General features: G+C 53.4%; 3 protein-coding genes across 3 annotated transcripts in view; 1 reads left to right on the top strand and 2 right to left on the bottom strand.

The window, feature by feature from the left end:
* The window catches only part of SIDT2 (SID1 transmembrane family member 2), a 553,125-nt gene that overhangs the window by 254,943 nt on the left and 272,254 nt on the right, over positions 1 to 25,928 (bottom strand). The gene's annotated exons all lie outside the window — the stretch shown is intronic.
* Positions 1 to 25,928, bottom strand: part of PAFAH1B2 (platelet activating factor acetylhydrolase 1b catalytic subunit 2) — a 497,498-nt gene that overhangs the window by 247,273 nt on the left and 224,297 nt on the right. The gene's annotated exons all lie outside the window — the stretch shown is intronic.
* CADM1 (cell adhesion molecule 1) overlaps positions 18,293 to 25,928 on the top strand; it is a 140,051-nt gene continuing 132,415 nt past the window's right edge. Inside the window, exon 1 of the mRNA XM_062608533.1 lies at positions 18,293 to 18,404. Within this exon, the coding sequence (XP_062464517.1) occupies positions 18,293 to 18,404 (112 nt within the window). The remainder of the gene's footprint in view (positions 18,405 to 25,928) is intronic.

Raw genomic sequence — 25,928 nt, 5'->3', positions numbered from 1 at the left:
GCAGTGAGGTGTGAAAAAAGGCAGTTTAAGGTGTTCTAGGGAATGCCAGTGCTTCTAGGCTGTGATTGCTTGTCGGGAAGCCGTGCCCAGGGAGTGCTGCTGGTGAGGCATCAGCCCCATGGGAGCAGCAGGGGAAGCACTGGAGCTGGCCTGGGAGACAGAGTCCAGATTGCCTCTGCATTCCCGGCTCCGTGTTTGACCTCCTTGTGCTCCGGCGTTATAAACTGCTCAGGGCATCCACCTGCAGCCCTCGGTGTGATGGGAGCTGCAGCTTCAGGCAGGGAAGCCCACAGGCAGGGCTCAAGGGAAGCCGGTGGTTGCTTCCCCTGAGCAGAGGGTGAGCACAGAGCACAGGGAGCTCAGCAGGGCTGGTACCAACCTGTGTGTTCCAGTTACGGCCCCGACTCTGCCAAGCCCGTTCCTCTGCGCGTGGTGGCTTTGATCCTGGGGTGCATCCTGAAGCGATGCTCACACTGACCAGCTCCTCCCGCACTTCTGCTCCATCCAAGCCCTGGTGTGGCGAGTGCTGCTGCTCCTGCCTCCCATGCAGCCTGTCTGGGGAGAGGCAGACGCTATCGGAGATGGCAGCTTTCCATTTCTGCTCCATTTCCCTCCAACCTCTGCTCCTCCCTCTCCCCAGTAACATTCATTAGCCGCAGATAGAGGCAAGGCTGGAGCACTGAACAGAGCAGTGTGTAACCCCTGAGTAACCCTGCCACCGAAGCCTCCATCTCCGCCCCCCCTCCCTGCTCCTCTCCATGGAGTAATAACTCCTCACCTCCGTGCCCTGCTGCCCTGTGTAATACCAGTGTTCCTCGTTAGCACAGCAGCACCACATCTGTCTCCTTTATGGTGCCTGCGAACACTGGGAAGCTCCCGGGGCAAGCTCTGCATTGCTAAAGTAAAAGCAGGGTTGTGAGAGGCTTGGGAATTCCATAGTATTGAGAAATGGCACAGCTTTGAAGTTTAACAGATGAGCTGCTTGCGGCCTTCCGGGTGTCACAGCCACTTGTGTGGCTGTTAACGTAAGTGGTGTTAGGAGGGGATGTGCTGAGCACTGGGGTGCTGGGGATAGCCTCCCTGTTCCAAGCCAAAGGTGATGGTGAGGCCTCGGTGAGCAGCTGGCAAGGGGCTGCCCTCTCCATCCCTCTTGGAGGCTCCTAGTGCTTTCCTCACGTGTCTTTGCTGCTTGAGCACGGTGCCAGGACAGGAGTTAAAATACTCTTGCAGATAAGGATGCAAGGGAGTTATCTGGAAGCCTGCAGATGCTGTGTGTGAGGAGGAAGGTCACTGACAAGAAGGTGGCGGAGATGCAGATTAGGTGATTTGGAGATGGCTTGAGGGATTTAGTGGAGAGGCAGAGCTCCCACGGAGCATGAACGGGCAGCAGCACCTCTGATGGATTATAGGGAGCCTTGTTCACAGGCTTTCCATGCTGCTGCAGACACCAGCAGGGAAGAGATGGGGAAATCTCACATTGAGAGGAGGCTGCAGGGCTCCAGATAGCGGCATCCCTCATTCTTCCCTCCATTCCTGCCCTGGAAGCGTGCTCACACATAGGCAGAATGTGCCTCACGGTGCATCAGCAGTGCTGCTGGCTCAGCTTGCTATTGGGATTTACCCCTTTGTATGCTATTTCAAACGCTCTTATTTCAGTGAAAGCACAGGTTACAGACCTGCCCTGACGGACAATGTCCTGCTTATATTGTACCGGGGCTTTTCCATGCCCCTTCACCACAGGTGGCACACTGATAGTGCTGTGTGCTCGCTGTCAGGGATGTGAACTCCAGGTAATGGGCAGTGAGATGGTATCTTTCCAGCTGGACCTAAGCAGCGAGATCCCATCACGACCAGACAAACCGCATCCGACTTATCCTCTATTGTTGAGGACAAAGAGCAGGGATTTGTGTGCCGGCCTTAAGCTTTCTTAAGTCTCCAAGTGCATTGCCCAAATGTTTTTCCTGGCTGTGTTCTTATCCCGGTTGTTTGGTTTTGATGGATGTTGCAGTTTCTAATAGGTGTTTAGTAAATATCCTCAGTATTTTCCATTTGGAAGTGAGTGCAAATGGAATGCTGTTTCCATTTGGAAGTGAGTGCTTCCCCTGGGATGCTCTGCCCTCCCCATGGCAGGGCAGGGGACCCGGGGGCCAGATTCTATTCACCCCTCTTGTAGCATGGCTCTTGGCTGGTGCTGGCGTCATCTCGTGCCTCCTCTGACGCGTGGGAGGTGCCTGTATCCTGGAGAGCGTGTTAACATTTAAATCAGTGCAATGGTCTGGGAATAGCATCGAGTTAAAAGGACCTCTCCTGAAAAGAGCACAGCAGGGACCTGGCTGAAGAGTTCTCTCAGCCCTTCAAGCACACACGGCTGCATGGATTTTCATCAGCAGCCAGCTTCACGCAGCTCCATTAGGGCTTGATTTAGCTGATTTCGGGGTGAGGAGGAAAGAGGTTGAGGGGGCCATCTCCCCCTTGATGGGGCCGGTGGTGTGGGGGGATCCAAGGTCTGCTGGGCCCCTTCTGCTCCCGGGCTGTGTTCCCGGGGTCCTTCTCATGCAGGAGAACCCCACAAGCAGTTCCCGGTGGGGTTTGTGCTGCTTTCGCAGTCGCTGTCACGCTTCAGTCCTGAAGCTCGAGGTTGAGTTAATAAATGTGTAATTATCTGTAGCATGCACGAGGCTTCATCCGAGTCTCTTCGTAGTCTGAGGTGCTCTTCAGCATGAAAGGCACGGTTCAAAACGCTTCTCAAACACTTCCCTGCGTGCGTCTACGAGCCTGGGTGCTCCCGGAGCTGTGTGAGCGCACAGGCCCACCGGGAGCCCTGCAAAGCTTTTGTCCTTATGTCCTGTGGCAATAACTTCAGCAACTTCATTACTGTGCTGGAGGAATATTGCTTTTTATCAGCTTGGACGTTCTTCCTGTCTGGTTTTATTGAAAGCTCTGGTTCTCGTGTCCTATGGGATGATGGAGAGGTCCCAGTCTACCTCTTAGAGATCATCCATTGCCTTTTTATTGCCTCCTCTTGCCAGTTGCCATTCCAAAGGCAGAGTCTCATTTTTTAAATGTGTGAAAGTCCTGGATAACTCTGAAATAAAGACCCTGCCCTCGGGAGATCCCTGTTTCTTTGCTCTCTGTTTTGCGGTGGGGATGTGGTACCACAGGAGGGATGTGGGATGCAGGAGGCATCCCTGCAGCGGTGCCAGCCCAGCCTGAGGAGTCTTCCTGCCCTTCAGGAGCTTTCAGGGATCTGTCTGTGGCATTGGCAGCCCCTTCAGCTGAGCTGACAGGGTTAATCTCAGATCCCACATGGTGCAGGAGTTGGCTCTTCCTTCCCAGACGGCTCCCTGCATGGACAGCAAGCCGCATTGGGAATCTCATTGCCACCTGATCTGAGTTGCTGCTGCTGCTGCCCAGAGCACTGCGGTCCCCCCGGCCCCAGCTGCCTGCACACGTGGCGTTGCCATTCTCGCCTTCCTGATGTAATAAAGTACATCAAAGCCTGTAACCAGATCCTGCGCCATAGATGGGTTTTCAAGACCCTCCATGTAACAGTCTGATGTGGGGAGCTTGATGGAAGGGAGAAGCTTGAGTCCTTGACCCGAGGTCTGACAACAGTGGTTATAAAGGACAGTAATCCAGCTGCTGAGCGGAATGTGCAGGGAAAAGCTCTGCTCCATCTGCATGGGCAGGCAGCCACGCTGCCCCATGTGCTGTGCCACATTCCCAGCAGGGTGGTGGGAGCGGGATTGCCCGGGGCCAGCAGCACATGGTGGGATCCAAGTCTGGATCCTGCTCATGAGTGTGCCTTGATTTAGTGTGACTGCGGGCAAGTGAATTCATCTTCCTGCATTTGTTGCTTTTGCAGCTCCCGTGCTGAGGTTTTGTTGGTTAATGTTTGTGAAGTCTTTTGAAAGGGGGCTCTTGGCATGTGGGTCCAACAAAGGGAAGCAGTTGTGAACAATACAAGAATATTTCCCAAAATACGGCGCAGTAAAAGCAGCTGAGATAAGGGCTGCTCTTGTTAATTTAAAAAATGATATTTTTCCTCCTCCTTTCAGTAAAAACTGTCTGTATGATGAACTGACATCTTTAACAATTGTTTAAGCAGCGCAGGTTTAAATATACACTTCCCGCATTGGCTGCTGATGAGTCACTAGGCACAGTTATTTATCAGGAGTAATCACTCTATGCTAGACAGCGTAAGACGGGGCTCACGCTGCTCCTGCCCGAGCTGCGCGCTTGCTGTACCCGGCTGCAGGGACCCTAACGTGCTGCCCATCATTACATGGCTTTGAATCGACTTTAAGGTCTTTGAGCAGGTGTTTGGGAGTGCTGGAGGTGGTGCTGAGGGTGCAGCATTGTCCATAGGCTGAAGGAATCGGCGGAGCTTTAGCCGTTCTCGGGGAGCATCATTAGAAAGGTGTTTTGGGAGTCTCAGGTGCTCCGAGCTCTGCATCAGTTTTTAAAAGCTTATGATCACATTCCTTTTGCTTTGCAATCACAGCAGTGCTGTTTGGCTAACCTAAGAGTAACTTGCTCTGCAGAGAAAAGAACAGGGACACTGTACTGAGGGCTAATGGTGAGAATATGGCTCTAATAAATGTCTGTAGGCAGCACACACCCAGCAGGCTTTTACTTGTGTCAACATGGGATGGTATCTAACAAGTGCAGGCATTGTGAGGAAGGTGCCTTGTGAGATACTTCCCAAAAGCTACCTCTGAAGTGTCACTGTGTCAGTTCAGAGCCTTGAAGAGGCCAGAGTTGTTGCCATTTATGATTTGACTCCAGCAGGGCAGGTACACGGCTGCAGTGAGCCAGGAGGATGTTGGCTTGTGCATCCTATGTGAACCTTGGTAAGGCGGATGGAGTAACCAGGAGGATGCTCGGTCGCTGTGAACTGCGTATGGAGGTTGTTCAGCAGAGCTGAAGAGGAGCTCTGGGGATGCCGAGATGAGCACGGTGGTTTTAGGGGGCTGGTGTCCCTGCGAAGCTCCGTCTGCCTCTGGTGGCAGCGAGCCCCGAGCATCGCCGTGCCCGCGCCTGCCGGGGCCGGGCTCTCTCTCTGCAGCTGCAGGGCTGGGCTCCGGCACGAAACACCTTTATTTTCTTTTAATCAAATTGTCACCAGGAGACATCTGCTCCTGCTCGCCTCGCCGCTTTCATCGGGGGCGAGCGCGGAGCCGTCCCTTTGAGCGCGCTGCTGCTTATGCAAAGCACTTCAGCCAGGCAGGGCTACTCGGATATCAAAGGCAGAGCCTGAAGAGGTGGCCTGCCGGAATTTGCATAGGAACTTGCGAGCTGAAATCCAAACACCGGGAAGATGTGAAGATCAGTGGGAAGGGTGCGCATGAAAAGCGCTGGCAGGCCGGGAAGGGCGGAGCGGCGAGGTATGAAAGAGGAGGAAAGCGAGCGCACAGAATGCTTTAACGAACGGAAAAGTTTCTTGTACTGCAGACGGATGATGAAAGAGAGACAGTGAGGAATTATTAGGCCAGAAGATAAGGAAACAGCAGAGATAGGAAATAATTATTTTTGTATCTGTCTTTATAAATGAAAATGAAGGGCATTAACTTAAATAGGATTTAGATTTTCAGGGACAGAAGGGGATGAATTAAGAAATGTTCAGATAACAGCAGAAATGATTATTAAAGGTCGGGGGCTCTTGAAACCGACTCTGAGATGAATGTGCGCAGGGGCTGTTTTCCCCCTCAAACCCCTCTCCTGCGGCACACGGGTCCTCAGCAAGGGTGCTGGTGTTCAGGGTAATGATCATGAGGAGCCCTTCCTAATAGTGCTGTGGGGTGGAAACAAACCCAAACCCAGCCTCGGGAAGAGCTTCCTAGTGGTGTGGTTTTATCCCCCTCGCACACAGAGAGGGAAATTCAGCGAGTCAGGCGTTTTGATTAAGTTCTTAAGCCAAACAGCCCTGGGCCCTGTTACATTTTCATGCGCTCCGAAGAGCTCTTGCAGGGTTCTTTTCCTTTACACTTAATTTCAGGTGATGCTTTCACGGATCAGCTTCTCCTCTTTGCACGCGCGGCTTTGTACCCGTGCTGTTCACAAGTGACGGCCTCCCGTGTGTCACTAGTCAGGGCTGTGCGCCTGCTTTGCTGCGGCACGGGGGGGGTTGGACGTGCCGTAGTGGCAGATGCAGAGGTTGGGCGGGTGATTCATTTGAAGCAGAGCAGCCACATCGAGTTTAACGTCGGACTCTACATACAAAGCCTGACCTTGGGAGGAGGCTGCATGCTAACGACTTCCTAAAATTGCTGTTGGAAGTGCTTTAGTTTGGGCGTTGAACCTCATGAGCCACTTGTGAAAATCCCTGCCGCTCCCCTGGCACTGGCTCTTAAACCTGATACGAACCTTCAACTTTTACCCTGATAAACAACATGTAATAGGCTTTAAATAAACCCAATAACAGTAATTTCTCTTAACCTCAGGCTCTTAATAGCACTTCTCTCTTGTATTGCTCTGATACCCTGAACTTCCCGGGTAATGGGTTTGGTTCTGATGCCACCGTTGTCTGTAGAAGATGAGAAGACCTTTCAGGGAGTCTACAGGGGTTTTAATGTGATTCTCCCCAGCCGGGGGCTGGATTTGGCGAGGGCTTTGCTCTGACTCTAAGTTCATCTGCTGACAGCATCAGATAAATCTCTGGCTGTGTCAGACAGAGGTGTTATTTGGTTGAGAGATGTGTGGGGATGCAGCTCGCTACCTGTTTGAGCCCTTGTGCCCTGCGGTGATTACACTCTGGCCACACAGAGATTGAGGGGACGTCTCCGTGTGATCCTCCTGTTGAAATCCTGTGTGGGAAGAGCTAGAGGAGTTCCATATGTCTGTTGCCTGAAAGAGGAGCGGGATCAACCTCTTGAGTGGGCGAGCTGCTTATTTATAACTCTCCTGCTGAGCACGAGCTTGTTTAATGCTCGGGAGCAGCTCAGTGCTGGAGAATGTGCTGTATACATTTGCTAACAATAGCGGCCGTGCCTATATATAAACCTGAAGACACTGCGATCCACGGTGCATTCCAATTAACAGGATGATGCATGATGTATGGCATGTCACGGGGAATGTGGGACATTCCCTTGCTGCTGGTCTTATCACTCCTGAAACTCCCTGGGGGCAATCATTATGCCTCCCTCCTTCAGATGGCTTCTAAAACTTTTAATACCACCTGGGTTTGTGTTCTGCTGTTGTGTTTTAATGCTGCCTGCAGGAGAGGGGGATGCAGGGGACGGTGCGGGGGCATTGCAGCATGGAAGGCGGCAGTTAGAGCACACTGCTCTGGGCATTAAATACCCATTGGAAAGAGGTGGGGGTTTTACTGTATGTCCCTTATACTGTTAATTGTTAATGGCCAAAATGTGACACAGAGGAAAGGCCAGAATTTGCATGAGGGAAGCTAAGCTTGTCCCCTAAATTACCCAAAGGGGCTCGAGTTTCCTCCGTGGCTGTTCTGTCAGCAAGAATGGGTCTGTTCACCTGCGGAAGAGCAAACCTGTGATTGAAATGAGATTTACAACACAGCTGTGGGGAGTCGTGTGAAGGAGAGCTGCCTTTTCCGACCAGGAACTGTGAGCAGAGGGGCGGCCAGGGGAGTGTTCCTGGGTACGCGATGGCTGTGGGGCCCGTGGGGAGGCTCTGTCAAAGCCTGGTGAGAACCAAATGGGAAACAAGCACTTGGTCAAAGGGAGGCTTCCTCCCGGACGCTGTGGAGTGTGGTCTTTGTAGAGGAACTGGTTTGACTGCAACCTGAGCCTCGGTGGAGGCACTGGGAAGCCTGGAGGAGCAGACTTGCTTATTATGTGCTCTAAGGACAATTTATACCCTGCCTAAGTTTACCGGGCACACGCACAGGCTCTGCACCAAGCGGCTGTGCTCCCTGGCTGCTTGACATGCAGCAGCCACAGCAAGTTATGCGCTGTCTTAATGGAGCAAAGTAAATTCCATCAGCTCCAGAGGCTGCGAGTGGACCTGGGGAGGGGCTGCCCCAACCTGCGGATCAGCCCAGCCGCAATATCGCCGCCTCATGTCATGCAAAACAAAAGGTGCAATTTAAAATACCATCCTTCGGGTGCACTGAGAGCATTTGGTTGTCAAACCTGGGTTTCTTTAAGGCAGCGGTCCAGAATAAACTGGTAATGGAGAGTCATTTGACAGCAGGCAAGCTGGAAACAGCCATACGAAAATCAGACGTGGGTTTGTGGCTTGTTGTGCCTTTAGCTGAGCTCTTCCACTTGCAGCTGCTTAGCACAGAAAGTCAATCAGCGTGGCTGTATTTTGGGGAGGGAGGCTGCATAAGTGACTCGTACACATGGGAGATGTGTGAAGGGCCATGCCAGCACCACAGTACACGTGTGTCTGAGGAGATGCCTGTGCTGGGTTGTGCACAGCTATTGAACCCCTCAGCTCGGGTGGTTTTGGTTGTGGAGCTTGGAAACAAAGGCTTGCTCTGAGCACACGGCTATGCTTGCGCTGCAGCTGCTGCACAAGTGACTCGGTTCTCTTGGCCGGAGCCTTGACGTGGCATCTTCCACATCAAGCCCGTGCTCATATGCAGGAACCGTGTCTCCTGCCCAGCCAGTGTAGCAGATAAACACCCCGCTCCTCGGTGTTCACATCCTTCCCCTGCTGGCTGGGAGAAATGGCTGACAAGACCTATTATTTTTCCAGTTATCCAAACTGTCTGCATCTTAACAGCTTCCTACTTCAGTCGAGACAGTCTGAAAAGTTTAATATCATTTCAAATCAGAGCGCCAATAAAACTTGACATTATTAATATGATGTCAAGGGTTTTTCCAACTGCTTAGGGAAAAACAATGTGTCCCATTAAACAAAGCTCCCTGCATTGTGAAATATTAAGTGACTTTTCAACGAGTGCCAGCTGGAGCTATTAGTTTTCCTTTGCTGCTGTGGATGTGGAGAGGAGGTCTGACTGAGAACCTTTTATGAAGACATTAGCTGAATCCCTGCAGTCGGAAAGGCTCTTGCATTGCGAAGGGCTGCGGTCTATCTGGGGCCGCATATGCAGCCATGAATTATTAAGTGCAGTAAATAGATTTGGCGGGATGTGCGCTCTCCCCCCTTAATGCACTTGTTACGCTGGGGAGTCTGCATCCTCTGTGCGGATTAAATCTGGTACTGTAATGAACAGAACCCAGCAGGAGCCAGGAGCATCGCTGGCTCCATCTCCCATTGTCCGGCTCGGGGCTGGGCTGGGCTCCCTTGCTCCGGTGCGGCTGCTGGGCAGTGTCTGATCACAGTCCTGCGCCTTGCCTGGTGCTGGGGGTTAACGTCCCAGAAAGGACTCCCCCAGTGCTGCTTTCCTGGCTGGCTCGTTCCTCTTGTGGGTGCTTCCAGCAGGCAGGAGCCCCGATGTTTCTCCCGTCTTCCCTTTCCCTCCCGGGCACTGTAAAACACAATCACTTCATCTCTTTGTCCAGACCAAACACGTTCTGCGCAGCAAAGCTGAAGCGTGGGGGCTTTTTTTAGACTGCCTTTGGTAACACACCCGGGACCAAGCAGGTATGTGGTGTGCTTGAGGCTTTGTACCGCACATTAAAGCCTCATCCATACTAGATGCGTATAATGGGCACGTGTTGGTGCATGCTCTGAAACACACCTCTGAGTTCTGGGCTTGGCTCTGCCTCCGGTTTCCCCACCGGTGCAATAAACATCGCTTTGATGCCTCGCAGGGGAAGTGTAAGTGTTTAATTTAACTTTTATGAAGTTCTTTGACAATGTAAAGAGAGCCGCACATGAAGCAGAGTTCCAGGGAAGTCGAGGCACTGATGTCCCACTTTTATCTCCGGGAGAGCTCCCGCGTCTGAGCACAGAGCTTCCAACCCCAGCCTTCCAGCCAGCCGCTCCTGCCTTGAAGCCTGAGCTATTTTTGCTGGTGTTAGCCAATAAACCCGTAACCCCCTTTCATATTGTAATGCACCAGCACCGCTTCATGATCCCAGCGGTTAATTCCTTCCGCCCGGCACAGCAGCGATGTTTGGGGCTGGAAATCTCAGCTCCTTTCCCAAGGGTACTTCCATCCCGTGCATGCAGCTGGGATTTGCCTCTCCAGTTGGAAGCTGCTCTGCCTGGACATGGGAGCTCTTGACCGTGGCCAGCTTTTGGGGACCCTCTGGGCAGGAGCATGGGGCTCCGAGCTGGGCACTGTGCTGGCTCCTGAATAAGCCTGGCTCCGTGAAGGCAAGCAGGCAGTTATGAGCCTTCAAGGAGGAGGAAGCCTCTCTCAGCCTTTTTCCTGCTGCACAACCTTCCTTCACCTTCCTTCTTTTAATGTCTTAATCAAGTGGCTGATAAGAGAAGTGATCCATGAAAAGGACGGGTATCTTGACAAGGCGCAGAGGCTTGTGGCAGCACTTTCCCCACAGATCAGCATCTTCCACGAGAGGCAGAGACAAAAAAGGCAGATTTTTGTACCCTTAAGCTTCCACCACTGCAGTTCAAAAGACCAATCTTTACAGAAAATAAATTTAAAGGAGAATTTTTGATGTATCTGATGGTCTCTTGTGGTCGACAGGAGTGCTGCTGGCAGTGTATGGAGTTATGCAAAGCCAGGGCTGGGATTACTTAAAAGTGTCTGTAGTTCTTTGATTAACCAGTGTGTATTTTATTTTTTATATGGCACCATCACAGCCCTACATTGGTAATATCTTGCTATTATTGTTCGATACGCGAAGCTCCCCCTTTTCCTGCAGCACACAGCTGCTTTTTAGGGCACTTTCTACAGAACTCACTCTCTGCATGTTAAATCCGCTGTTCTGAGGAGGGTTTGTGTGCTTGGTTTGATGCTGTGCCCTCGTGGAGGGTGGTTTGTGGCTCTGGAAGCACAGAAAGGGATGGGGGGAAGCACTGGACCAGGGGCCTGGGAGCATCCTCCCCCTGCTCCGAGGTGCCTTTAGAGCTGTCGCAGCAGCAGCAGTGCTGGTGATTTATGGTGCTGCTCTTGAGCACAATGCTCTGCCCCTTTAGGAGCAAGGCAGCAAGGGGGGGTGGCTGGCCCGAGGTGACACGTTGGGTCACCAGCATGGCCTGGAGCAGATGCGAGGGCTCTTCCCCTATGTGTCTGCGGTCCCTTTGCACCGCAAAGCCTCCCTCAGCTGTCCCCTGCCCTGGGCCAAGCCATGACAGGCGTTTGCAAGCCACAGATATTAATAGTAAGCTCCAAGAGGGCAGAAGCGAGTGATCCGAGTCGGGGGGGCTGAGGGGCAAGGTCAGCAGCTGAAGTGAAACAAAGGAGGGAAGCTTGCTCCATGTGGAGGGGTGGCTGGGGCTTTGGGATCGCTGCTGCCTCCTGCTTGGTCCTACCCTTCGGTGCCTTCCAGGGCTGGGGGAAAGCAGCACAGAGCATCATGTGTGCCATGACATGTTTGTCGCTGCCCAGAAGTCCCTACAAGCCTCCGCAGCAAGTGCAAAGCTTTAAGCAAGGCTGCAAGCCCCAGCTGGATCCGAGTCAAGCTGCTCTCTTCTGCTTTTATCTTGTGACTTACTTTGTGTTGGCTCTTTGCTTCTGGCCTCTCTGCAATACCAGTTCCCAAACCGGGACTGACCCGGCGTGGTGTTAACACCGAGGGTCTTGTGCGGTCTGTGCATTCCATATGACACAGGGAGGCTCTGGCTCTCCTGCTGTGGCTGCTGCCTTCACGGTGCCAATGGCCCTAACGGCTTGTTCTTGTCAGCAGGGCTCCTGCGCTACTGCAGCCAGGGATGAGCTATGGCAAGGTGGCTTCTATCCCTGCAGGCCTGCCTTTGGAAAGGGGAAGGAAAAAACATATGGAGCTTCTTTAGCACGTTCCTGCGGACCAGGTTGTGCTCTGCATCACTTTGCCTTCACTAAAGGCTTCTGTTTGCTCTTAGTTTCTGCAGGCACAATGATGGTGTCAATAAAAGCTGTGTGACAGCCTCAGTTTGCTGCCCTCGGAGCAGCCCTGGGTGAGATGAGTGCTCCGAGAAGGAACAGGCGATGTGGGGTACGGGAGTGGGTCAGGAGCGGTTTGTTCAGTGCCTTAGGAACAGAAAGGAAGGGGGAAAGGATGCACAGCCCTTTGATGATCTTCCTCCTTTTATAATGGTTTCACTTTAAATAGAAACGAAGGTATAGAGTAAATTTAAATCCAGAGATGGGGTCTGCTCCTGAATAGGCTCGATTCGGGGTCAGCGCCTCAGCAGTGCACAGGATTGGGGTTTCAAAGGTTCCCAGGCATCGCTGCAGTCAGGTGGTTGTAAAGGGCCCAGCGTGATGACATTTACAGCCGGATCTTTCAAACCCAGCAGCAGTACTTCAGCTGCTGAACTCCTGAAAACCTGCTCATTTAATTTGTTAAATGAGAGCGAAGGTCTCTTCAGATAATCTCCAGGCACCGCAAGAGTTGAGCTCTTGCGCGGGGAAAGCAGCTTGTTTGAGATGAAGCTGCTTTTGGTTTGAAGCACATCAGCCCGGAGACACATAAAGTGTGTTTTAAAGGTGGAGAGGAGCCTAAAGGGGCCAAGGTGCGACCTAATATCAATGAGCTGAATTTGCATGGCTTTGTCAGTGCAATCTGGAGATGGTTTGGTTTGCGGCAGTGGTGCCTGTGCTCATCAGGAGCGAAGCGTGGCATTTTCTGTGTGTGGGGGGGGCACTGCTGAAGGCTGTGAGTGAGCGATGGCTCTCCCAAGGCAAATGAAAGCACTTCTGTGACAGCTCACTCCAAAGATTTCAGGTGCATCTTTTCCTGAAGAGACTTTGGTGGGTGAGGGCTGCCTGGGGATGCTCAAGGCTGAATTCATGGTGTTTGAGGAGGGCAATGCGCGTCATCTGCCTGCCCTGCTCTGCTACACGGGGCTGGTAACTCCTGAGCCCCGGGTGGTGCACCCTTCCTGCCCGTGTTTTGGGTTAGATCCCAACTGGGGTAGATTCCCAGCAGGAATCGTTCCCTCCTTAGCTGTAATAATCCTCAAGAGGCAGAACCGCTTCTGGCTGATCCCTGGTCCCTTCTCCCTTGTCTGCAGACCCTGGGCTGACTGCAGTGAGGTTCTGCCACATCCATGTGCATGCAGAGGGATTCAGGAAGAGGCGTCTCTGAACACCGTGTGTTGATGTAGGGGGTGTGTAAATATCAGCTGATGAGCTAAACCTCTTATTGACCTTTAACTACTTGGTAACTGATTCTCTCCTGCAATAAATATCTCCCGCAATTAATAGTCAATTGGTACTTAATTAACGAAGCAATAACAGTGGAACAGAACATTGTCACAGGATAATGGTCTCCCGCAGCCATTATGCTGTAGCTGTCCCACTAAATCAAACTTAAGTGCGGTGTTCTGCGGGGAAAGCAGAGCCTGGCAGCGCCGGCTGCCTTGGTGCCGTGGCCCCGGCCCACTCGCATCCTCGGGCAGGCAAGGGGAAGGCAAAGCGGAGGCTCCGGTGGGACTCGGGCAGGTAATTGCAGTGAAGGTTAAGAGTACAGAACAAATGGAAGCTTTAAATAATCTTCCCAAAGGTCTTTGAGGAGCTGCTGGTACAGCAGATGCTGGGAGCTGCTGCTGTAGCCTTGCGGGCAGCAAAGCTCAGCTCGCACTAAGCCGAGTTTAATAACATGGACAGCGCAGATCCTTCTCCTTCCTCATGCCGGCCCGCTGCTCCGGCTGGCCAGAAGGACACGTGCTTCCCTGTCAAGTGGGGTTTTGGAGTGATGCAAGAACCTCTTCCTCCGGGGCTTTCTGGGAAGCGAGTGAGCTGCGCTGTAAAGCATCCCTGTGCTTGGTGCTGTGCCCTGTCCTCCCCAGTGCTTGCCTTAGAGGTGACTCCAAGCCTGGGAACAGCAGCTTCCTTCCCGTTTTTTTTTCAAGTCCCATTTTTCTGTCTTGTCAGGTCTATTTAAGCATTTAATGAGGTGAGATAGTACCAATAAATTTAACACAGCACAGTAACTCTGATGTGGGCCACAACCTAATAAACTCCCATCCTGGGGATGGTGCTGGCTCGCATCTGGTGCGAGTGCTTCGCTCAGGTATTCCCGAGGTTGAGCAAGGACTTTGCGGGCGCTGCTGCAGAGCCGAGGGTGCTCACTGGGATGGGCTGGCAATGGGTTCCTAGGGGCAAAGCTGTGGTGGTTGATGGGCAGGGGGGGCTCCTTTCTCCTGTTTCCAGCTCTGCTTTGTCCCCCCTCCTTGGTTTCTGATGATGCCTCTGCCGAAACACCTGCTGCTGGCTTCCAACTCCAGCTGGTTTTTGCCCTGCTGGTTCTGCTGCATCCGGCCTGGGTGAAACACGGGGAGGTTTCTGCTCTGTTGCAGAGCGGGGAGGGATTTATACTTTGGCTGCTTTGAATGTCTCCTGAATGAGTAACTTAACAGATTGCTTTTATCTTTTTATCTCCCTCGCTACTTGCAAATCTGTTTGCAAGCAGCTTGCTTTCTTGGAGAAGGACTCGGAACCATCAGCTGGCTCCTGCATCCCCTTCAGTGAAGCATCCTTTCCCATGACTGGCTTTGGCAATGCCTTTCTCTTGATCAGAATGGGGCTTCTGGGTGCAGAGAACAGGGAAAGCTGACCTGAAAGCCATTTCATACAGGGGCACCGGCAAGTCTAAGGTTTATTCTGGCTCTTGACATACGCATTTGTGGCTGGGGCAAAGCTAGGTTCAAGTTAGGAAGGGTTGTCTCTCACTTTGCATCCATGCCAGCCCATAATAAAACCCATCACACGCTGTACCTGGCCAGACAGTCCTGACAGTGAAAGGGGGGGGTGCGCGGTGAGGCAAAGGCACATTGAGATTCCATCATCCAGTGGGTGGAAATGTATGGATTTGGAGCCCTAGAGCATGGCTTCCTCAGGCTGCTTCTCTTCTGCTGGGTGTGCTGTGCTGAGGGACACACTGCAGGTGGTTTATTACAGCTTTCTCTTTGGTTCTGCTGCAGCACAGGAGCAATAGTGCAGTCATGCCTCGGCTCCATATGGAGGCTGAGGAGCAGAACAACCTTTAGCTTCCTGGCATCCTGGCTGGGGAATCCTGCAGGATGGCTGGCTCTGCCCCACTGCCCATCACCATTCCTGCTTCCCAAAGCACCGTGCTGGGAAAACAGTCGCTGTTCCTCTAAATACCTCTGTGTGTGTGAGTGCTGGGAGCTGTGGCTGCGATGGGGGCTCAGAAGGAGCAGCGGGACCGTGCCAGGTGGCCACTGGGTTTGCCATGGAAATGACGTGTGTGTGCAGGGTGTTAGGTGCTTGCTCCATCCAGAGTGTCCAGAGGGATGCTTGTGTTTATTACCCGAGTGAGCTGCTCCAAGCAAGTCCAGAGCTCGCTCGCTGCCCAGAGCAGGGGGTCTGTGTTCCAGCTGCACAAAGAGCTGAGCAGTTCTGTGAACCAAGGGTTGCAGGGTGCGAGTGCTGTCAGGTACGCAGTGACTCAGTGCACAGCAATGCCTGCGCTGCCGGCGCTGCTCGGCTGGACAGGTCGTGAACTCCACTAAATTCTTCCAGCCCCTGGTTCTGGAGCTCCATGAAACAGACCTGGGGGGGAAGGAAAACATTCCCAGTGCCCCTGTGCCTCCGCAGCACCAACTGTTTCCAATTACTGTGTGCAGTTTGCATGCTCCGAGTTATTCCACCCAGCGCTGGAGGGTCTGAATTCCCCCACTGCTGTGGATGGAGCCTCTCAGCCAGTGTCTGTGCTCGGGGAAAACACAACCTCCAGCCTTGTCCTCCATCATGAAAGTAAGCTCTATCTATCTGCAGGACTGAAGAGCAAAGAGCGGTGTGGGGAGCAGGGATGCGGGGCTTGCCCTGCGTGTGGATGAGTGCTTCCTTGCTGCCTGACAGCCCAAACGCGGTACAAATGCCGCATGTTCCTGGCTTCAGCCCTCTGGAGCACCCCACTTCCCTATGTTTGGCTCTTTAGTCTATCTCTGTCGGACTTGCACATCTCTGCCCCTCACCGTGGCTCCTGGGCAGCGCTCTCCTCTCCCGTCCTTTGTTGCCGAGGCAAATTAAGCAGTGCTTCTGCTCCTTCGCCTTCCCACTCTCTGCCAAGTGAATCCCACAACTTTCCTGGGTGACGACATAAATTTGCAATGGTGTTCTACAAAAGCTCCCCACCAAACCCGAGCTGTCTCGCATCCCTAACAAGCTTATCAAAGGCTTGCTTTGCAGGGAGATCTGAGCCCTCCAGGTTTTGATTCATAGCAGGTGAAGGCAGAATGTGCTGGAGCCTGATTGAAATGTGCGAGGTCAACAAAATAGAGCGGAGAGTGCACAATAATTGGGGAAGAAGCAGCAGCCTCGCTTTCTGCCCGTGTTCCTCTGATCCCTCGGCTGTAATCTCCCATTTCCAAAGGGAAGCCTGTCTTGCATACTTTATCACAGTGCACATTTGCACAGGAGGCCCCTTTGTACAGGAAAGGGAAAAACCCCAAAACTCAAACTGTCACTGACTTCATTCTCCCTCTTCTTGTGCAGCCCAGAAGGGAGACAGCCCCAAGGGCTGCAGGGCGAGGAGCAGCACCCGGCTTTCATTGTAAAGCATCTTGGTTCTCCCCGAGTCCGAGCCTTTTGTCTTACCAAAGGGCTGGCATTTACTGCAGATGTGGAGGTGAGAGGAGGTGTTAACAGGAAGTTAATCTCTTAAAGTGTGAGGCGTCAGGGCTGAAAGAGCTGGGCTCCTCGAGGCAAAACATACCTGCTAGCTCAGGTTCTTCCCTCGCCTTGGGAGCAGTGACTGCTCTGGGGATCTCGCCCTCTCTCAGCTTTGGGAGGAGGAAGGAAGAGCTCCATTTGAAGCGCCCGTTCTCCCCACAGGCTGTAGCACTTTGTTGGAAACGCTCCATTCCCCAACATCTGTGCGCACTGAAACCTTCCTTCGGGTTTGAGTGCGCGTTTGGGGGGGTTTCCCTTCTCCTCCGCATTCTGCAAGGGGAAGAGATTACAAGAAACAAGAGGGAAGGGGGGAAAAATCTGTCCCTTCCCCCTGCCTCCCATCTGTTGTTTAATCACCAGCTGTTTGTCCTTAAGCTTGGATTACAGCCTCTCTGCCTGCCTGCTCCGTGCACTACGACACGCAGTGGGGCTGCTGCTGCTGCATCTCGCGTGCTGCATTATGCATGCACTGCTGGTGGGAAGAGCATCACCATCAAAACCCAGGGGAGGCTCCAGCCCCTCGCCGTGTCTCTGCAGAGACGCTAATCCCTTCTCTCTGTGCTCCTCGGTGCCCGGCGTGCAGAGCAGTGTCCTGCCCCAGTTGGGCTATGGAGCTGAGCAGGGCTTTGTGCCCTCGGATGCTCCTCCTGGCTCTCCGGAGGGAGCTGCGACGGGCAGAGGAGGTAATGGTGCTTGATGGAGTAAGGAGCCAAGAGTGACGCCGGGATTTTAGGATGGGTGCCAGCTCTGCCTCCATCTAGAAGAGCTGTAGGAGAAGTCAGCATAAAACCTAGGGATTGCTTAACAAGCTCTTTAGTGCTACTGAATGTGCTGAGCTCATCCTGGGAATCTGTGGGTGCCAAGGCTCACTTACTGATGGATTTAATGCCATAGGATGGGGAGCCATCGGTCTACTCCCTCTGCTTCCCATGTTCCCTTAGTCCCATGGCCAGCCCTGTGCTGCCTTAAGGGATGAGGCATTGTGCCCTGGTGCAGAGCTGGGCATTGATTGACTTCACCCTGAGTCTGTGCTCACCGAAAAACTAAGGGGGGGGGACAGGCTGAAGGTTTTGGGGACCCTCCTGTGTGGGACACTGGCAGTGAACACAGTGTTAGATACGTTCGGTTATGGTGGGGCAGGAGAGGAGGAATGGACTCCCTTGGTTTGGAGCAAACCGTACAGGAGTGCTAAATGGATGAGTTCTGGACTGAAGGCTGGCAGGCTTGGCACATGGCTTAGGGCAGGATGGGCTCCAGTGCAGCCCTGTCCTCCTCTGGTGGTGACAGGAACGTCTGGAAAAGGGGCAAACACCGCCTTGTTCTCGGTGCTCACCAGAGCCCTGTGACCGCAGGGTAACCTGCCTCCCTGTGCTCCGGGCCAAGGCCCCGAGCAGGGCTCCTCAGCTCAGGTTTCCTGGGAAACCCAATGATGCGAGCGTAAGGAGCTCTCTGGAGCCAGGCAGGACATAGGATCCTTGGTTAATGCCTAGCCAGAAAATGGGAGCCTCATTACACAAGGGCTAATCATTTACAAGCTATAGGTTTTGATGTGTGGCGTGACGTCCATTACTTCATGCCGCGGGTATGCGCTCTGGTTTCCTGACTCGGGCGGTGGCATTGCTTCATCTTTGTCCCCCTGCGCGGAGGAGTCTGGCGATGGAGCGTGCATCAGAGCGCTGCAGGGGCTCTGTGCCGCTGGTCCTGTCTGGTGACCAGCACTGTCAGTCTCTGGAAAGAAAAATGCCATTGCAGCGCGCCTGCGAGCGTGGCGAGGCTCAAGGCTTTGAGCTTTTAGAAGCATCTGTCCTTTGGCTTCTGCGTGTGTGAAAGGGCATAAACCTTTGAGTGGAAACCTCAGCCTTTGACTGGCGTCGGGGCTTTCAGATGTCACCCAGGAGAAGCCTGCTGTATGCTCCACGCTGGGCTTCACCCAGGCAGGAGGGTCTCAGCCTGGCCCCACTTGCTTCACAGCATCCTCCTCTTCCTCCTTCCCTGCTCCTCTCCGGTGCCTCGGAGCTCGGTCCCTGTGCTTGCCTCTATGTTTCCCCTTCGAAGCAGCTATTGATTTTCCTGACTAATGCGCCTGGCTGCATTGTGCACCACACACCAAACAAAACAAAGAGAACTCAATCAGCCACTTAAAAAAATCAAACCAAGCCCACCGCTTTCCATTATAGGCTGGGCAGATCACGCAGTTACAACTTGAATGTGTTCCCATTGACCCACAGCACTCAGTTAAAATGATGGGATCGGTGCAAACACAGGCTGGGGATGCAGGCTCGGGAGAGCTCTTCCCTTACATAAGAACACTTTGCTTTTCTCTTTCGTGTTACCTACAAATGAGAATGAAATGCTGCTCTCCTCTGCTCTGCGCAGCGTTGTTCCAAGCGTATGAACGCTCGGCTCCCTTTTCCCTTAGCTAATAAGTAACCATGAGGAGGTTTGTGGCCTTGTTGGGTTATATTTAGCCCAGAAAACACTCTGTTGCTCCTCTCTCCTCCTCCCCTTGCCTCTTTCAGTAAAATGCTTTCTGAGATTTATTTGTAAGCCTGTAAATACAGAGTAAATAGCTTTAATTTAGCAGGCTACTGTAAGAAACTGTATCTGCAAGCAGGAATTCCATCAGCCCCTGCTGAGTGAAGTGTCTGCGGATGCTGGATGCTCAGATCTTTCCCTCCTCCCCTCCGCTTCCCGAGGAGGAAACTGCTTCCTCGCCTTCTGCTGCTCCCTTGTAGAGGCTCTGGGTGCTGTCAGCGTGGGTCAGATGCTCGGTACCAAATGTGCCAAGGGCCCCTGTGACCCTGAGAAGGGGAAGGTTGTGAGCTGGTCCTGATGAGGCTGCTGAGGGCATCTCGCCGCCTATTGCCAGCCCACACCCTGGGAGAGGCTATTCCTGTGCTTCCTTAGGGCCCTGGGAAGGGTCTGGAAAAGGCTTGGCAGGGAGGGCTCGATGCTGGACTCATGCTGTGGACAGCGTCTCCGCAGAGCTGTGGCCAAGCAGCTGGCATGAGGATGAGGCAGCGTCTGGTTGGGGGTAGGCTGGAGAAGGGAAGATGGTTGTCTCGGCTCTGGCTGCTTTGCATGGCTCTGACAGCGAGTGCTGTTCTCTTCTGTGGTCATAGCAACTTGGAAATGAATTTTGCTTACTTTGAATGTGAAGTGTTTGCGGTTCCCGTGCGAGTTGTCCTCTCCGGCGCCCATCTCAATTACCCTGCTATGATCGCAGTGAGGCTGGTGGCAGGGGAGAGGAGGAGTAAATCCTGCCACTGCTCAGGGCTGGGATTTACAACGGGAGCGCGGGGGCTGACCTGCGAGGAGGGGAGAGGGGATGCTCTGCTTAATGCAGCTTGTCCCTGGGGCAGCCTCTCCACCAATACACCTGCCTGCCTATGGCCGCTTACCTGGGGGAAGATCCAGTTTCTCCGCAATTCCAGTCTCCCTTATTCAAGCCTCGGGATAGGGACTCTGCAGGATGGAGGAGCGCCTTCTCCGTCCTTTCCCTCTGCCATGCTGCAGTGAACAAATGCCATGGGAGGCTGTTCTCCATGGACCATCAGCAGCTGCCCCCGTGTCCCCGGGAGCAGAAAGTGATGACACCGATCTCCTGCCAGGGTGCAAGCAGGGCACCATTTTTCCTAATTAGTCATGATGTCTTGCCCATCACAGGAATAAATAGCAAGCTTTCCCTGAGGATGTGAGATGAGAAGCACTATTTATCGTTCCTCTCAGAGGCAGCTGACAACATGACAGGTGAAATATCAGGAATAATTAAGAAAAATAAGGGTTTATGTACTTTATTGCACCACCAGCAGGGATGGATTGCCAGCATCCTCCTGTGGGCCCCACCCTGCCATCAGCTGCACATCCCTGTTTTCTGGGCTGTGCTCCTGTGCTTGTGGGGTGCCTCTCACCGGGGTCCTGCCCAGTATCGACCAGCCCAGCAGCACCCGGTGCTGCTCGTGTCTCCTGCCTTTAGCAGCTTGAAGGCACCAAAGGTGCCTGCTTGATGCAGGCTTGCAGTTGGAGTCCTGGCTCTAAAATACGAACTTGTTGGGTAGCAAATGTTTATTCAGGAACTGCTATTTGAGCTCTTTGTCCACGAGAGACGGAGAGGGAAACCCAGTAACTTGTGTATGACGGGGTTTTAGACTTTGTAAGCTGCTGACCTGATGGAGGAGGATGGAAGCAGAGCCCTCAGGGATGTGTGGAGCTGACCACCCCTGTTCTGCCCTTGGCTGTGTTTGGGAGAGCATCCCCTGGCCGGGAGCTGGAGCTTGCCGTGCTGTGTCCATGGAATCGATGATGGATGTTGTGCTGGGGAGGGGGGATGGCTCCGGTGACCTGGTTTTCCATTGCTGCATTACCCTGGCCCCCGGGGACACCCCAGGTCCATGCGGGTTAATGCCGGGCTCTGTATTCTTGCTAGGAATTGAGTTAAAGCTGCAGCCCGCCCGCCCACATTGGGAGCTGTTTGCTTATGAGGCAGGACAGCTGGGAGCTCAGAGCTGTATCTGCTCCAGCAGTGTGAAAACCTGATTACAGCGAGTGTCACCGGGCGGCTCGTAACTCTTCCCCGGCAGCCCTGGCCTCGGCTGACAGCACAATAGCTCTCCTGGATGCATCTTGCACCCGAATAAAATGCCCAGTCAAAAGCACTTGAAATCCCTCAGGTTTGCCCTTCGCTGATCGTGCCTCTCGCTGTCGGGAGCAGCCTCCTTCAGCCCGGGCAGCAGCGTTCCCATGCGTGGTCACTAAACCGGCCCTAGGAGAAAGGAAAGGTCTGTGCAGCCCTCATCTCGTCCCCTTTGACCGTGTGCTGTGAGTCGCTGGCACTGCTTTGGGGATGGTGAAAGGGACCCTTTGTTGGGGGCAGGAGGAAGCCAGCAGCAAACAGCTCCCAGACGGGCAGTGCTGCTCCAGGGGCGTTTATATTTAGCTCGCTTGCAGCGTTGGCCCTTCAATTTATGCTCACGCTTTTGTCCCTTTAAGCACCAGCACCTAGAAGGAGACCAGCCAGGAGCAGGCAGCTGCTTCTCGGAGGTGAGGGTATTTTTAACACAATGCCCGAGGAGAAAGGAATCTGCTTCCTCCATCCTTCAGTCCAACCCAGCGCTGCGAAGGACCTCTGAAATCAAAGCTTCTATGTGCAGTGCTGGGAGCCAAATCTCGCACAAAAGCTGAGGATGTGCATTGGGAAACAAAGGGAGAGGCTCATCCCGGTGGGTGGCTGCTGTGCCTCGCTCCTGAAGGCGAGGGAGACAGGGACATCAATTTAAAGCAGGCAGGATGGCTGGGATCCCAGCCCAGCGCAAGGAGCGGGTGAGGCTGAGTCACAATGAGAGCCAGGCCCTGCCAAAATTAACACTGGCTTTTGTTCTGTCAAGTATTTATAGAGCGCTGTAGTACCTTGTGCCACAAGTGTTCCCTGAGGCTTTGCGATGGCAAAGAGTATCCAGAGCGGGCTTTGCATCCTCTGCGAGATGGTGCTCTGGAGCCTGACCTCAGCATCTCGCAGCTTCCCCATCCTGCCAAGGAAAGGCTTTATTCTCCCCTCTGCTACCTTGAAAATGTTTGCCTGCTCCATCAGTAGCTGGCTGGTATCAAGTCCAGCAAGCGTGGAGTTTAACTGTGAGGCTCCTCAATTCTCCAAGCAAATAAGCCCACATAAGACCCAGACCTTTGAAGCCAATTGTAATTTAATACAGCTTAAACGGTAAACATCGAACAGTTGCAAGGGAAATATGATCAAAGCCATTGATCTTTTTGTAGTGACACAGTGTCTTTTTGAATCATTTCCAATAATGAGAAAATGCGAGGAAATGGAAACCTGCTTGCAGACATAATGGTCAAATAAATAATTAGCAAGGCGCTTGGTTAAGCTCTGTGTATGGAGAAGCAGGAGGCTGCTGAGGGTCAAGTGAAAATGCTTGACTAAGCATCATTTTTGGGGTAAACTGGGACAGAAAAAATCACTCTGGGCAGCGTGGAAGATGGATTTGTGCCAGTGGAAGAGCAGGATGCTCTTGTGGAGAACAAACAGCCTTTTCCAGGCAGCATCAATGTAGTACTACATGTTTTCCATGGCACAGCTCACGTTTCTGGTCTGTGGGTTAATTTTGGAGCCCTGATGAGCTGCTCTGTGTCGCGTTCAGAGCCTGAGGGAGTGCTGAGGGGCTGTTGCGGGTATTTACACCTCCAGCGTAGGCAGCCTGGGCAGCACTGACGGCTTCAGGTTGTCCTGCCCCAAGAAGTGAAGTGGGGCTGCTTGACGCCTGCTCTCTGTCTGGTTGCTGTGTCCCTTCCCCAGGCACCCATCCATCCTTATCCCATGCTCCAGCTCAGGGAGCAATGCTCAGCACGACACAGTGCTGAACTGCTCTGTCTCTCAAATACTTCTTCCTAATGGAAGCATCTCAGGAAGAGAGTATTTGGCCGTTTCCGTTAAGGAACGTGTTTGTAGTTGAATTTAATACGTGCTGTCCGTGATGCCATATCAGAGGATAGTTTTAGAGTGCCGTTAGTGTCGTGCTGACTCCCTCACTTCATTTTGAAAGGGCAAAGCATGCCCGTGAAGAGCTTCGAGAAATAGAAGCAATTTGTTACCGCTTCCCTGCGAGCACACGGAAAGGAGATGCTCTGGCTCATGCTGAGCTCAGCACAGTGCATCTTGTGCCGTTCTTGCACTTTCCCTGGGGCCCTGTTCCCTCTGGGGGTCCTACACAGGCTGCTGCAGGGCTGGGGACCCCAAGCCCTTGGTGCCTGCTGCTCTGTGAGCATCGATGCCGTGTGCTGCACTGTGGTTGCAGCTCTTCCAAAAGGTAGCTCATGCTGTGTGGCCCAGAGCACTGATCCTGCCCATTAGGCTGCACTGGGAGCAAATAAATGGTTTCTGGTTTACTTTCTGTTAGGTCCAGGAGAGGCACTTTCGTTTCTAGGCTGGAAACTGCGGGTGTAGGGCATTGGATGCCCTTGGGTTTGTGTAACACAGGGTGTGATGCTCTGTAATGTTCCACTTGTGGCAGATGCAGGCATTTAGTGGCACACATGAGAATTACACACTGGAGGGCAAGAAAGTGAGGTTTCTGCTTTCCCCTGTGCGCACAATACCTGCCTGGCTATGGGTGCTGCCAAGGCTTCTGGTCTCTCCCCGGGCTGTGTTTCCCAGCAGGCATGTCCAGCGGGATGCTTGCCCACATTCCCACACATTCAGGTTTGTCTGGATTTCCACGTGTGGCCCTGCTGGCTTTTTTAGGTGGTGGTATTTGAGTTGGGTCTCGGGGCTGCTGCTTGAAGAGCAAAAAGAGGGTGGCTGAAACATCGGGATGTGGCCGATAACGCTGGCAGTCACATCGGGGTGATGCCGCTGCTCGGGGCAGGAAGCCACCGGTTATTGTTAGTGCCAGGGCCAGGCTCGCAGTGATGTCCTCAAAGCGCAGCGCGCTCTTCCCCGGCCCTTCAGGCAGCAATGAAAAGGCTTTCATGTTCCGCGGGGGAGGAGAGCACAATTTGTGGTGACCCGGCTCTGGCTGGTATTTGAAAGGTCACTTTGAGTGCCACGCTACCGGAGCCCATTGATTGCACAAACCCCTCCTCCCCAGCGCTGTGCGGCGGGGGAGAGGGAGCGAAAATAGCTCTGGCAGCATCATTGTTTAAAACCAACAAAGAGGCTCTGAAAGGCTCCCCGCTCGCCGCTGTCAATAGCCACAGCAAGGGCACCGGCTGCGCTGCCCTGCGCCGCGAGAGGAGCCCCCGCTCGGCCGCGCTGCCATAGGCACGGCCTGGAGGTGCTGGGCTGGTGCTGAGGGTGGATGGGGTGCACCGCAGGGTGGGTGGGCAGCTCCTTATCACGGGCAGGCGGGCACTGGAGCCCTCAGCACATCCATGGCTCTGTGTGCTGATGGGCAGCGCTTGTGTGTGCCCCTCTAACCCACATGGAAATAGATGATCTTCGATGTCCCTTCCAACCCAATGCGTTGTGCGCTCTGATTCTACGTCCTGCAAAGGGCCATGAGCCCGGGTCATGCTGTGGGCACTGCCTGCTCTTGCAGCAGAGACCCTATAAACCAGAACAGAGTCTGCAGGGCCTCACCCTCAGCCATGGCTAAAGCATTACCTTGAAAGCATCCTGGGCTGGCAGAAACGCCAGCCCATTGTCACCTCATTTGTGAGCATTAGTGAATGACCAGGAGCAAGAGCAGCACTCGCCTGCATCCCTGCAGTCATCTGTCACATAACAAGGGAAATATTGGCACGTTGTCATGTTCCAAACACTGCTGATCAATGTGTGGATATATAAAAAGTAACAATAGTAAAAGGCAGCCCTAAGGGAGCCTGGCACTGGGGAACAGTGGAGGCAGCTCCTGCCCTCCATGTGGGACCGCATCGTGCCAGTGGTTGTGAGGCAGAGTGCGACCCTGCTCCTGTCCTGAGCTGCTGGAGCACATGGAGTTGCGTTCCCCATGAGCACTGTGGCTGGTGTTCAAAGCGGGAGGACAGTGCTGCCTCACATGAGCTGCTCCTCATCAGAGCTTGTGGCGTTTGCACTGGAAAGAAATGGGATGAGTTGAGCAGAGGAGGAATGGATGCTCAACGAGAAGGGAGTTTTAGGGATAGACCTTGATGCAGCATCTCTGTCTGTGAAATGGGGCCAACAGCATCTGGGGGTGGTAAAGGCAGGTCAGAGTCGGAGGCTGCTCTGCTGCTGCTGGTGGGAGCAGTGTGAGTGTGGTGGGTGGGTGGGAGAAGCCCAGCAACTGCTCCCTGCTTTGTCTGTGCATCCACAGTGAGCTGCAGGAGGCAGGGGGAGAGGGGAAAGGGAAGAGTTGTGCTTGTAACCGGGTTAGTGGTGAGGGAAGCAGGGAGCTGTGCTCAGCCCAGCAGAGAGATGGGCAGGCAGCAGCTCCTGGCCTGGGCTCCTGGGTTGTGCTGAAAGAGCAGAGCTGACTCTTGTGGAGGTGTCACTGGAAAGTGGTGTTTTCTGATTGACTCAGTAGGCAGGAGAACAAAAGGATCTCGGCTGTTGCCGTGAGTGATGGGAACCCCTTTGCTCCAGGCACCAGCCCAGATGGGTCCCAGACCATGAGGGACTACACAGGGAGGTGCCATTTCATGGGCTGTGTGCAGGAGGCACCAGGCAACACCACTTAATGGGTTTATTCTTGCAGTTCCCCGCGGCTCACCCAAGCTATGTAAGCAAGGAGAGTAAGCTGGGGCACAGATTATAAAAGTGATGGATCTATGGAAAAAGGAGACGGTTGAAATTTACTTCAAAGCCTGGCCCAGAAATGACCCT

Source organism: Pezoporus occidentalis, unplaced genomic scaffold (genome assembly GCF_034315485.1).
Source record: "Pezoporus occidentalis ecotype Australia unplaced genomic scaffold, CSIRO_AGI_Poc_V1 ctg130, whole genome shotgun sequence".
Classification (NCBI taxonomy): domain Eukaryota; kingdom Metazoa; phylum Chordata; class Aves; order Psittaciformes; family Psittacidae; genus Pezoporus; species Pezoporus occidentalis.
Note: the sequence above shows the minus strand (reverse complement) of the source record. Positions and strands in the feature narration are given on the sequence as shown.